At 52.1% G+C, this 11,458-nt stretch overlaps 1 protein-coding gene and 1 long non-coding RNA gene across 5 annotated transcripts; one reads left to right on the top strand and one right to left on the bottom strand.

The window, feature by feature from the left end:
• Positions 1-4,188: 4,188 nt before the first annotated feature.
• Positions 4,189-8,450, top strand: LOC139063368 (spectrin alpha chain, non-erythrocytic 1-like). 4 transcript variants are annotated; one of them, XM_070545092.1, is made up of 11 exons: positions 4,189-4,335; positions 5,526-5,657; positions 5,802-5,936; positions 6,021-6,125; positions 6,210-6,314; positions 6,390-6,422; positions 7,355-7,402; positions 7,515-7,583; positions 7,664-7,975; positions 8,070-8,282; positions 8,365-8,450. In XM_070545092.1, the coding sequence occupies exons 9-11, from the start codon at positions 7,768-7,770 to the stop codon at positions 8,427-8,429; spliced, it is 486 nt and encodes a 161-aa protein (XP_070401193.1). In that variant the 5' UTR covers positions 4,189-4,335; positions 5,526-5,657; positions 5,802-5,936; positions 6,021-6,125; positions 6,210-6,314; positions 6,390-6,422; positions 7,355-7,402; positions 7,515-7,583; positions 7,664-7,767; the 3' UTR covers positions 8,430-8,450. The 4 variants fall into 4 exon arrangements, with proteins under 4 accessions (XP_070401193.1, XP_070401194.1, XP_070401195.1 ...); XM_070545093.1 differs by lacking the exon at positions 4,189-4,335 and having other exon boundaries at positions 5,520-5,648; XM_070545094.1 differs by lacking the exons at positions 4,189-4,335; positions 5,526-5,657; positions 5,802-5,936; ... (1 more) ...; positions 6,210-6,314; positions 6,390-6,422 and adding an exon at positions 6,966-7,146.
• A 590-nt stretch (positions 8,451-9,040) lies between these two features.
• LOC139063369 (uncharacterized) lies at positions 9,041-10,442 on the bottom strand. Its single transcript, XR_011516747.1, has 3 exons — positions 10,223-10,442; positions 9,253-9,313; positions 9,041-9,165 (listed from the first exon to the last, which is right to left on the bottom strand). It is a non-coding gene; the product is annotated as an uncharacterized lncRNA (long non-coding RNA).
• Between the last annotated feature and the right edge of the window lie 1,016 nt (positions 10,443-11,458).

Consider the following 11,458-nt stretch of genomic DNA (forward strand, 5'->3'; position numbering starts at 1 on the left):
GAGGAGCGTCTTGCCACATGTAAGCACTGGGTCTGACTGAGCGCCTCCAGGAGAGAGGCCCAAGCAAGACGCGCCCCGAGGAGCGTCTTGCCACATGTAAGCACTGGGTCTGACTGAGCGCCTCCAGGAGAGAAGCCCCAGCGAGACGCGCCCCGAGGAGCGTCTTACCACATGTCAGCACTCGGTCTGACTGAACGCCTCCAGGAGAGAAGCCCAAGCAAGACGCGCCCCGAGGAGCGTCTTGCCACATGTCAGCACTCGGTCTGACTGAACGCCTCCAGGAGAGAAGCCCCAGCAAGACACGCCCCGAGGAGCGTCTTGCCACATGTAAGCACTGGGTCTGACTGAGCGCCTCCAGGAGAGAGGCCCCAGCAAGACGGGCCCCGAGGAGCGTCTTGCCTTATGTCAGCACTCGGTCTGACTGAGCGCCTCCAGGAGAGAGGCCCAAGCAAGACGCGCCCCGCGGAGCATCTTGCCACATGTCAACAATGGGTCTGACTGAGGGCCTCCAGGAGAGAAGCCCAAGCAAGACGCGCCCCGAGGAGCGTCTTGCCACATGTCAGCACTCGGTCTGACTGAGCGACTCCAGGAGAGAGGCCCAAGCAAGACGCACCCCGGGGAGCGTCTTGACACATGTCAACACTGGGGCTGACAGAGGGCCTCCAGGAGAGAGGCCCAAGCAAGATGCGCCCCGAGGAGCGTCTTGCCACATGTAAACAATGGGTCTGACTGAGGGCCTCCAAGAGAGAAGCCCAAGCAAGACGCGCCCCGAGGAGCGTCTTGCACCATGCCAACACTGGGTCTGACTGAGCACCTCCAGGAGAGAGGCCCAAGCAAGACTCGCCCCGAGGAGCGTCTTGCCACATATCAACAATGGGTCTGACTGAGGGCCTCCATGAGAGAAGCCCAAGCAAGACGCGCCCCGAGGAGCATCTTGCCACATGTCAGCACTCGGTCTGACTGAGCGACTCCAGGAGAGAGGCCCAAGCAAGACGCACCCCGAGGAGCGTCTTGACACATGTCAACACTGGGGCTGACAGAGAAACTCCAGGAGAGAGGCCCAAGCAAGATGCGCCCCGAGGAGCGTCTTGCCACATGTAAACAATGGGTCTGACTGAGGGCCTCCAGGAGAGAGGCCCAAGCAAGACGCGCCCCGAGGAGCGTCTTGCCACATGTCAGCACTCGGTCTGACTGAGCGCCTCCAGGAGAGAGGCCCAAGCAAGACGCGCCCCGAGGAGCGTCTTGCCACATATCAACAATGGGTCTGACTGAGGGCCTCCAGGAGAGAAGCCCCAGCAAGACGCGCCCCGAGGAGCGTCTTGCCACATGTAAGCACTGGGTCTGACTGAGCACCTCCAGGAGAGAGGCCCCAGCAAGACGCGCCCCGAGGAGCGTCTTGCCTTATGTCAGCACTCGGTCTGACTGAGCGCCTCCAGGAGAGAGGCCCAAGCAAGACGCGTCCCGAGGAGTGTCTTGCCACATGTCAACAATGAATCTGACTGAGGGCCTCCAGGAGAGAAGCCCAAGCAAGACGCGTCCCGAGGAGTGTCTTGCCACATGTCAACAATGGGTCTGACTGAGGGCCTCCAGGAGAGAAGCCCAAGCAAGACGCGCCCCTGAGGAGCGTCTTGCCACATGTCAGCACTCGGTCTGACTGAGCGCCTCCAGGAGAGAAGCCCAAGCAAGATGCACCCCGAGGAGCGTCTTGACACATGTCAACACTGGGGCTGACAGAGGAACTCCAGGAGAGAGGCCCAAGCAAGATGCGCCCCGAGGAGCGTCTTGCCACATGTAAACAATGGGTCTGACTGAGGGCCTCCAGGAGAGAAGCCCAAGCAAGACGCGCCCCGAGGAGCGTCTTGCCACATGTCAGCACTCGGTCTGACTGAGCGCCTCCAGGAGAGAGGCCCAAGCAAGACGCGCCCCGAGGAGCGTCTTGCCACATATCAACAATGGGTCTGACTGAGGGCCACCATTAGAGAAGCCCAAGCAAGACGCGCCCCGAGGAGCGTCTTGTCACGTGTCAACACTGGGTCTGACTGAGCGTCTCCAGGAGAGAGGCCCAAGCAAGACGCGCCCCGAGGAGCGTCTTGCCACATGTCAACAATGGGTCTGACTGAGGGCCTCCAGGAGAGAAGCCCAAGCAAGACGCGTCCCGAGTAGCGTCTTGCCACATGTCAGCACTCGGTCTGACTGAACGCCTCCAGGAGAGAAGCCCCAGCAAGACGCGCCCCGAGGAGCGTCTTGCCACATGTAAGCACTGGGTCTGACTGAGCGCCTCCAGGAGAGAAGCCCCAGCAAGACGCGCCCCGAGGAGCGTCTTGCCACATGTAAGCACTGGGTCTGACTGAGCGCCTCCAGGAGAGAGGCCCAAGCAAGACGCGCCCCGAGGAGCGTCTTGCCACATGTAAGCACTGGGTCTGACTGAGCGCCTCCAGGAGAGAAGCCCCAGCAAGACGCGCCCCGAGGAGCGTCTTACCACATGTCAGCACTCGGTCTGACTGAACGCCTCCAGGAGAGAAGCCCAAGCAAGACGCGCCCCGAGGAGCGTCTTGCCACATGTCAGCACTCGGTCTGACTGAACGCCTCCAGGAGAGAAGCCCCAGCAAGACACGCCCCGAGGAGCGTCTTGCCACATGTAAGCACTGGGTCTGACTGAGCGCCTCCAGGAGAGAGGCCCCAGCAAGACGGGCCCCGAGGAGCGTCTTGCCTTATGTCAGCACTCGGTCTGACTGAGCGCCTCCAGGAGAGAGGCCCAAGCAAGACGCGCCCCGCGGAGCATCTTGCCACATGTCAACAATGGGTCTGACTGAGGGCCTCCAGGAGAGAAGCCCAAGCAAGACGCGCCCCGAGGTGCGTCTTGCCACATGTCAGCACTCGGTCTGACTGAGCGACTCCAGGAGAGAGGCCCAAGCAAGACGCACCCCGGGGAGCGTCTTGACACATGTCAACACTGGGGCTGACAGAGGGCCTCCAGGAGAGAGGCCCAAGCAAGATGCGCCCCGAGGAGCGTCTTGCCACATGTAAACAATGGGTCTGACTGAGGGCCTCCAAGAGAGAAGCCCAAGCAAGACGCGCCCCGAGGAGCGTCTTGCACCATGTCAACACTGGGTCTGACTGAGCACCTCCAGGAGAGAGGCCCAAGCAAGACTCGCCCCGAGGAGCGTCTTGCCACATATCAACAATGGGTCTGACTGAGGGCCTCCATGAGAGAAGCCCAAGCAAGACGCGCCCCGAGGAGCATCTTGCCACATGTCAGCACTCGGTCTGACTGAGCGACTCCAGGAGAGAGGCCCAAGCAAGACGCACCCCGAGGAGCGTCTTGACACATGTCAACACTGGGGCTGACAGAGGGCCTCCAGGAGAGAGGCCCAAGCAAGATGCGCCCCGAGGAGCGTCTTGCCACATGTCAACAATGGGTCTGACTGAGGGCCTCCAAGAGAGAAGCCCAAGCAAGACGCGCCCCGAGGAGCGTCTTGCACCATGTCAACACTGGGTCTGACTGAGCACCTCCAGGAGAGAGGCCCAAGCAAGACTCGCCCCGAGGAGCGTCTTGCCACATATCAACAATGGGTCTGACTGAGGGCCTCCATGAGAGAAGCCCAAGCAAGACGCGCCCCGAGGAGCGTCTTGCCACATGTCAGCACTCGGTCTGACTGAGCGCCTCCAGGAGAGAGGCCCAAGCAAGACGCGCCCCAAGGAGCGTCTTGCCACATATCAACAATGGGTCTGACTGAGGGCCTCCATGAGAGAAGCCCAAGCAAGACGCGCCCCGAGGAGCGTCTTGTCACGTGTCAACACTGGGTCTGACTCAAGCCCCCACAATGCCGCTCAGAAAATGGTCCCAACCCGGAAGTAAGAAAAATTGCAGTTCCACCCTCATCCGCTGGGGGCTGGTACCAGAAGCGAGCAAATCCTCATTGACTCCCATGTTAAAAATGCCATTTTCACAGCAGAAATAAACATGTTTACAGCCTGGTTCAAAAAATGGTTTTTTGTCTAAATTATCTAGTTTATACTCATGACAACTCTGAGGGGGGTGAATTTTTTTCTCACTCTTCTGTTTAAGTGTATTGAAAGCCTAAAATTCTGTATAATTAATGAGCATCCAACACACGTGACCGCCGCCTCAGACCCACGTGACCACAGAGCTAGCTCCGTGGAAAGGCCTCAGTACAGCCTCGGTCTCTCCTGGAAACTGTGTCGGGATTTTGAGTCTCTGTGCTTGTGAATTCTGTTTTGGATAATATTGGTGCAATTGTTGGACAAAATGACTTGCAGTGGTATTAATTGCACTAATAGAGCGTCCAAGGAGTCTCCACTTCATTTTTTTCGGTAAGTTAAAATCTATATTTGTATTTTATGTCACTGCTGCCTTTAAACTAGCTGAGTTTACCGAAGTAGCTAGCTAACTATCAGTTTAACATGTAGCATGTACTGTTTAACCATGAAATTTAAATGTAAAATACGGTAAAATAATTAATAGGGCATATTTAAATGGGTAATAGGGTAAAACCCAGTGCATTTAAGATAAAAATGGGTTGAAATATGACGGGGCGCGCCGCTTGGGGGGACACTTCTGTGCTCTATTCTTTCATCCGGTAATCCCCAGCGGTCAGGCCGGGCAGGCTGATCGATGCGGCGCCTCGCTGCTGCGGGCTGACCGCTCGTGGAACTCGGAGACAGATCTGACCGGAGAAATACTGCAGCTCGTTGAGAAGTCTATAGGGCATACAGCGTTTCCCTTAAATCCCACTGCCACGCCGACAAGATCCCAAGTTTCTTTGTTTTTGTTGGCGCTGTTTACCGAAGAAGCAGCGGGAATACCAGCAACTTTCATCAGACTCATAAAGTTAGTTTTTGCAGGGGACCCCCTGTATTTTACTGCTCCCTCCTGCAGTCTTCCCCTATTAAAATTTAAAATGTGTAACTTCATGTATTGGGATGAATGACTAATATTCATGTTAACTAAAACGTTAGGTATTTAGGGGGAAAAAACAAAATAATAAACATTATACAGATGTCAAATAAATCAAACTGTAATTAAACTATATATTTTCAAAGTCTAGATTCTGGATAAAATCCAACAACATATGCTTTATAAATAAACACTACGCATGGCTTTTACACACACACACGTTACATTGTGATTTCTTAGTAAATATTCTATTTGGCGAGAGATAAACTTTATTGTATTTATCCTAGTGAATCTATAATTAAACGGGTAAACTAGCAGTAGTACATCCAACATCAAAGAAAGTAAAATGTTATTATCAGGAGAGGGAGAATGATTAAGTGGTTAGCAGCAGTGTGCTAGACGATGGCCCCCTCCATGAGGCCACCACAGCTCAGCAAAGCATCATTGTTGCTTCTTCTGGGGAGAAAAACACTTACAGAAAAAATAAAGTTAACAGCTGAAATAGCAGGAAATAATACAGTTAAAGAGCAGATTGTAGAAGAAAGAAACCCCTGGGTTAAACTGGTCTGTCTACTGCATAATGCTGAACTCTAACATGTGTCCTCAGGGAAGGACCTGATTGGTGTCCAGAACCTGCTGAAGAAGCACGAGGCTCTGCAGGCTGAGATCACAGGTCATGAACCTCGCATCAAGGCTGTCACCCAGAAAGGAGAGACCATAATGGAGGAAGGTAGAGCAGGTCTGGTCCTGACATGTTTCTGAGGTGTCTGCAGGTTCTGGCTCACTTTGTTTGGGTCCAGGTTACTTCGCTGGTTCAGAACCCTCGGCCCGTCAGAACATTCTTATCCACCACGTTCTAACACCAGACCTGTTAACCCGACAGCAACAAGTGGCTCCAACTGACGATGAGACCGGGAAGGAGCTGGTTCTGGCTCTGTACGACTACCAGGAGAAGAGTCCTGGAGAGGTCACCATGAAGAAGGGCGACATCCTCACGCTGCTCAACAGCACCAACAAGGTTCGTGTGCCCTTCACAGCCGAGGAACGACCTCCAGCTCAGAGCGAACATCTCCACACCTGCTTTGTGTTTGTGTGACTTTAGGTTGTTTTACTTGAACTCGCGTCTTTAGCTGAATGAGGATGGAGAGACGGGTCGGACCTGGAGCAGGTCGAGGTCTTGCAGAAGAAGTTTGACGACTTCCAGAAGGTCGGACTTTTCCTCCTCTCTGTCTTCCAGCAGCAGCTGTCAGATCAGCTCAGGTGATAATCAGCAGGTGCTTTTGTCCTGCAGGACCTGAAGGCCAACGAGTCCCGCCTGAGGGACATCAACAAGGTGGCATCTGAACTGGAGTCAGAAGGTCTGATGGCTGAGGAGGCTCCTATGGTTCAGGCTCAGGTGAGCGTCACCTGTCTGCAGCAGCTGGTCCCTCTCACTTCCTGGTTTGTTAACTCTGCTCGTCTCTGTTTGTAGCAACAAGAACATCTGGGTTCTGCTCCTGGAAAGGTGCATGTTGTCCTCCGCCTCCACCAGAACCAGACGTGGTGTTTTTGTTACCACTCATTTGTTTGTTTACAGGATGAAGCCGACTCTAACCCCGGCTTTCCACAGGAGTCGTCAGCAGCACGTTACTGCAGCAGCACGTCATAGCTGCTGATAGGAACCGCTGTGGTCAACAGAACCTTTTCCACCGGAGCCGTCAGCAGCGCGAGTCGGCCGCGTCTCAGGAGCAGCATGTCGCGGCCTTTACGCGCCGGTTCTATTTTCTACGCGCGACGCCTCTGAAACGGGTCAAGTTCGACATTTTTGGGGAAGGAAAGACAGGAAATCGGACGCGGAAATTGAGAGAAGCTACCGAGATTTTCAGAATAAAGAACGTACTGCCTTCCGGTTGCTTTACTTTTAAAAAAGGTTACTAACTGAGCTGCCCCGTGAGAAGTTATCACCTAGCTAGCGGTCTCCTTTGTTTTTCAGGTCCGTATTGGCGATTATAAAACGGACAGAACATAAAACACAAACCATGTTGTAGTTTTCTCCTGCTTGTTGTTGTGTTTACTGACGAAGTCACTCGAGTGACTTCGTGCTCGGTCGGTGACAGCTGCTCCCCTGCTGCTTCGCGTCTCGTGGGAAGGGCCAAGCAGCAGCTTACGCGAGCAAGACGTGCTGCTGCAGTAACGTGCTGCTGACGGCTCCCGTGGAAACCCGGGGTAACACGGCGTCACCCTAGAAGGTGAGTTCATTCAGCTGATCAGAGGTCACCTCTGATGGCCGCAGTCACGGCCGACCGTGCTGACATCACATAGGAATTCAGGTGACCCGGCAGGCACCAGGTGCTGGTGAAAGTGGGGACATGTCAGCTGGTTGCCATGGCTACAGTTATCTTTATGCATCTGTATGACTGCTGACTGGTGTGTGTTTCCTGTGACCTTTGACCTCAGACCGTACGGTTGGGCGTTCAGACGACGGCTAACTTTAATTCCATCAAGGTAAGAGGAAGCTCTTCCCTTCCTGTCTGAGCGATCCGTCTCCAGGTTTCCTCGTCCGGCGTCCAGCCCGCTGGCGTCCACCTTCATCTCACTGGGTTTGGTTTCTCTCCAGGAGCTGAACAACCGCTGGCGCTCGCTGCAACATGCTGGGCAGCGCCCATGAGGTGCAGCGCTTCCACAGGTACCCCACACACTTATGTGCCGCTTACGGGTCAGTAGAGTTTGGACCCACACTCAGACGGAGTTCTGATGTCTTCTCAGAGACGCTGATGAGACCAAAGAGTGGATCGAGGAGAAGAACCAGGCCCTGAACACAGACAACTACGGCCACCACCTGGCCAGCGTTCAGGCTCTGCAGCGTGAACATGAAGGCTTTGAGCGTGACCTGGCAGCTCTGGGTGATAAGGTCCGCATTCCTGATCGGTACCAGGACCCGAGTTGTCTCTGGAGACACGTTCTTCATGGTTCTGGTGACTCCACCCCAGCCGTTCCTGATCAGCGATCAGCGGGGTGCTTTCCTATTTAAGGTGGATGGAGGACACAATTTGACGCCAGAAGATTGCCTCAGTTTTGGTAGTAACCAGCCACTCGTGTTACCTCTAGTGTTCCTAGGATTAATGTTATTTCGTAGTGTTTTTGCTCTTATATTGGATTTACCATTCTTCAGGATTCCTGTCGACCTCATTGGATACTGACCTCTACTCCAGGATTTGGATATTCAACACACGGACCTTATCACCACCCTCCATAACCCACCTCTCATCTCACCCAGTGCCCCATCCACCAGGACGCCCCGCTTCTCTCCACCTCTGCTCCCTCTCCTGCGCTTCCCCCGGCTCTCTACCTCTCTCTCCTCCAGCCAACACGTACACCCACCACAGTAAGTCTGCTGAACACCTCTGCCTGCCTACAATGGATTTTGAAACCAGAACCTAAGCTCACCTGTGTTCTCCCTCCTCCAGACGCTGAGCTGTTGTTGCAGTTCCAACCACAGACTTATCTGTGCACCTTAAGTTCCTCCTTATAAATAAATCATTTTTTTCCATCAGTTTTTGGTCAGTGTTGTATTCTGCATGTCTTTGGTTAAGTACCTTCCTCCAAACATGACACTCCTCCTCAAAGAGCAAATCTGTTCAGCACATTCTGACAGACAGACCACCATTCTTCCGTCATGATGCTGTACAGGACATTTTTAGAGTTTTCCTTTTTAAAGATAAATAGGATTACATTTAAATAGCAATACTTTCACATTATCATTTTCCCACACTTCTGTATAACTGTATTTTGTTGTTTTTCAATAAAGAATGACAAACTATTTAAGTTTGGTTTTTGTTGCACACAAATATATATCTGTAAAAAATATCTACAAAGCTAATGTTTACATAACAAGTATGATTGGGTTTTGCAATACGGCACTCAAGTTTATTTTAGTAAGATTTTTAAACCAAGTAAAGTTAGTTAAGAACACATTTCTATTGGCTGCTAAGAAACTGTTGGGATTTAAAATGGGCCTGTTGTACAAATAACTTGTAAATGATTATTCCTCACTTTTGTCTTAACCAAAGAAATTCCAGTAATTGAGCAAAAACATTTATTTTTAACACTACATTTTATAAAACAGGGCGCAAAGTGTCGGCACATTTATGTATGTCGATGGTCCACCCCAACCGAACCAGGAGACACAGACGTCAGGGAGGCCAAGGTTGTCTCTGCAGCTCTCTGGGCACCACGCCTCACTCAGCTGTCTCCAATGATCCAAATGGCTATGGAGAAAAAAATAACAGGTTTGTCATAATTGTTTAAAGTACAAAACCATACATGAAGTGGTGAGACAGGTATGTGGAACTTACACTTGCTTTGTGTAGCTGATGTTGGAGACACACAGGCTGCCATGGTGACATTTAAACAGATCTAACAAAAAAATAAAAATGAAAATTAAAAACTCCCAGACCTCATGTCATATTTACTAATCAGCTATGGCTGATTTATTGTTTGGATCACAGTGAGTTACACTAATTCTAATATGTTTTTATTTCTATTATACATACATACTTTTTAACTGTTATTTTCACGACTGTTATCAGGCTCTCTTGTTCTGGTTCTGATGATAATTCCGTGTCTTCCAGTAAGTTATCTTGTGCTTACTTCATCTGTAGAATGTCTCTTTACTTTTGGTAAATTGTACTGAGTCCAGAATAAAGACTAGTTGGCTGTACAAGATACAAACAAGTATCACATTTTGGAAATATATGAAATGTATTTAGGCTGCTAATTTAGCTCGAATACTAATAACTGCAATATTTTCCGGACTATAACTCGCACTTTTTTACATATTCTGGCTGGTCCTGCTACTTATACTCCAGAGCAACTTATATAACAAAATAAGTAGGCTACACCGCGCTGCTGCGGGCCGACTCCGACCCACACAAGAATGAGTTCCCCTGTCCCGCTGGGAGGGTTTCAAACACCGCCAGCATCTGTTAGAGCCTGTGGCGGGGTGCTGAGGGCCGGCTCCAGCCCAGGAATGAGCTGTCCTCGCCGGCCGGGAGGGTTTGAAACACCGCCATCCTCTCCTCTGCTGGCTGTTGTTCATTCTGTTATGGTTACCGGTGCTTGTGTTGCTATGTGAAACGCTTGGTCTCAGATTTTGTAAGAAAGATAATAAAATGTCCCCCCAAAATACGACTTAAATATATTTTCTCTTATTCATGATACATTTAATGGCTGGTGCGACTCAGGAGTGATAGCGCCGAAAAAAACTTTACTGAAAACTTGCTCAAAGCAAAATGTTTTCATTACGGAAATAAATTATAAACTTACCGATTTAAAACTTTTTTAATACTGGTACTTCTCACGAACAGGCGCAGAAAACCTCCACCTAAACTCCGTGTAAGGTTCAGGTCGATGGGTGTTCCAGTTAGCTCCGGTTGGGTTGAAGCTAGGTGGCTACATCCGTTAGCTCGGCTCCCACCTCCGCTTTAGCTTTGGGTTAGCCAGGGTTAGCTTCAGGTTAGCTCGTAGCTAGTTCGCCTGGGTGTCGTCACTCGAGCCCAGCCTTACAGCCCCACCCTCAGCGCCTCCTCTCTTCCCTTTTATGGAATTGTCTGGGCTGGACGGAACCTGTGACACGGTCAAAATGGCGGTGGTGGACACCTCCCATTATGGACAGATAACGTGTTATTGAAGCCTATGGAATCGAATTGTCCAGTATATGTACAGTCTATGGTCTGACTGAGCGTCTCCAGGAGAGAGGCCCAAGCAAGACACGCCCCGAGGAGCGTCTTGCCACATGTCACCACTGGGTCTGACTGAGCGCCTCCAGGAGAGAGGCCCAAGCAAGACGCGCCCCGAGGAGCGTCTTGCCACATGTCAACAATGAGTCTGACTGAGGGCCTCCAGGAGAGAAGCCCAACTAAGACGCCTCCCGAGGAGTGTCTTGCCACATGTCAGCACTCGGTCTGACTGAACGCCTCCAGGAGAGAAGCCCCAGCAAGACGCGCCCCGAGGAGCGTCTTGCCACATGTAAGCACTGGGTCTGACTGAGCGCCTCCAGGAGAGAGGCCCCAGCAAGACGCGCCCCGAGGAGCGTCTTGCCTTATGTCAACAATGAGTCTGACTGAGGGCCTCCAGGAGAGAAGCCCAAGCAAGATGCGTCCCGAGGAGTGTCTTGCCACATGTCAACAATGGGTCTGACTGAGGGCCTCCAGGAGAGAAGCCCAAGCAAGACGCGCCCCGAGGAGCGTCTTGCCACATGTCAGCACTCGGTCTGACTGAACGCCTCCAGGAGAGAAGCCCCAGCAAGACGCGCCCCGAGGAGCGTCTTGCCACATGTAAGCACTGGGTCTGACTGAGCGCCTCCAGGAGAGAGGCCCAAGCAAGACGCGCCCCGAGGAGCGTCTTGCCACATGTCAACAATGGGTCTGACTGAGGGCGTCCAGGAGAGAAGCCCAAGCAAGATGCGCCCAAAGGAGCGTCTTGCCACATGTAAACAATGGGTCTGACTGAGGGCCTCAAGGAGAGAAGCCCAAGCAAGATGCGCCCCGAGGAGCGTCTTGC

Source organism: Nothobranchius furzeri, chromosome 15 (genome assembly GCF_043380555.1).
Source record: "Nothobranchius furzeri strain GRZ-AD chromosome 15, NfurGRZ-RIMD1, whole genome shotgun sequence".
Lineage (NCBI taxonomy): Eukaryota > Metazoa > Chordata > Actinopteri > Cyprinodontiformes > Nothobranchiidae > Nothobranchius > Nothobranchius furzeri.

Coding starts and splice junctions, on each gene's coding strand:
- LOC139063368 (XM_070545092.1), top strand. CDS start 7,768: ATGAAGGCTTTGAGCGTGACCTGGCAGCTCTGGGTGATAAGGTCCGCA. Junction 7,976..8,069: donor AGAAGATTGCCTCAGTTTTG/GTAGTAACCAGC, acceptor ACCATTCTTCAG/GATTCCTGTCGACCTCATTG. Junction 8,283..8,364: donor CAACACGTACACCCACCACA/GTAAGTCTGCTG, acceptor TCCCTCCTCCAG/ACGCTGAGCTGTTGTTGCAG.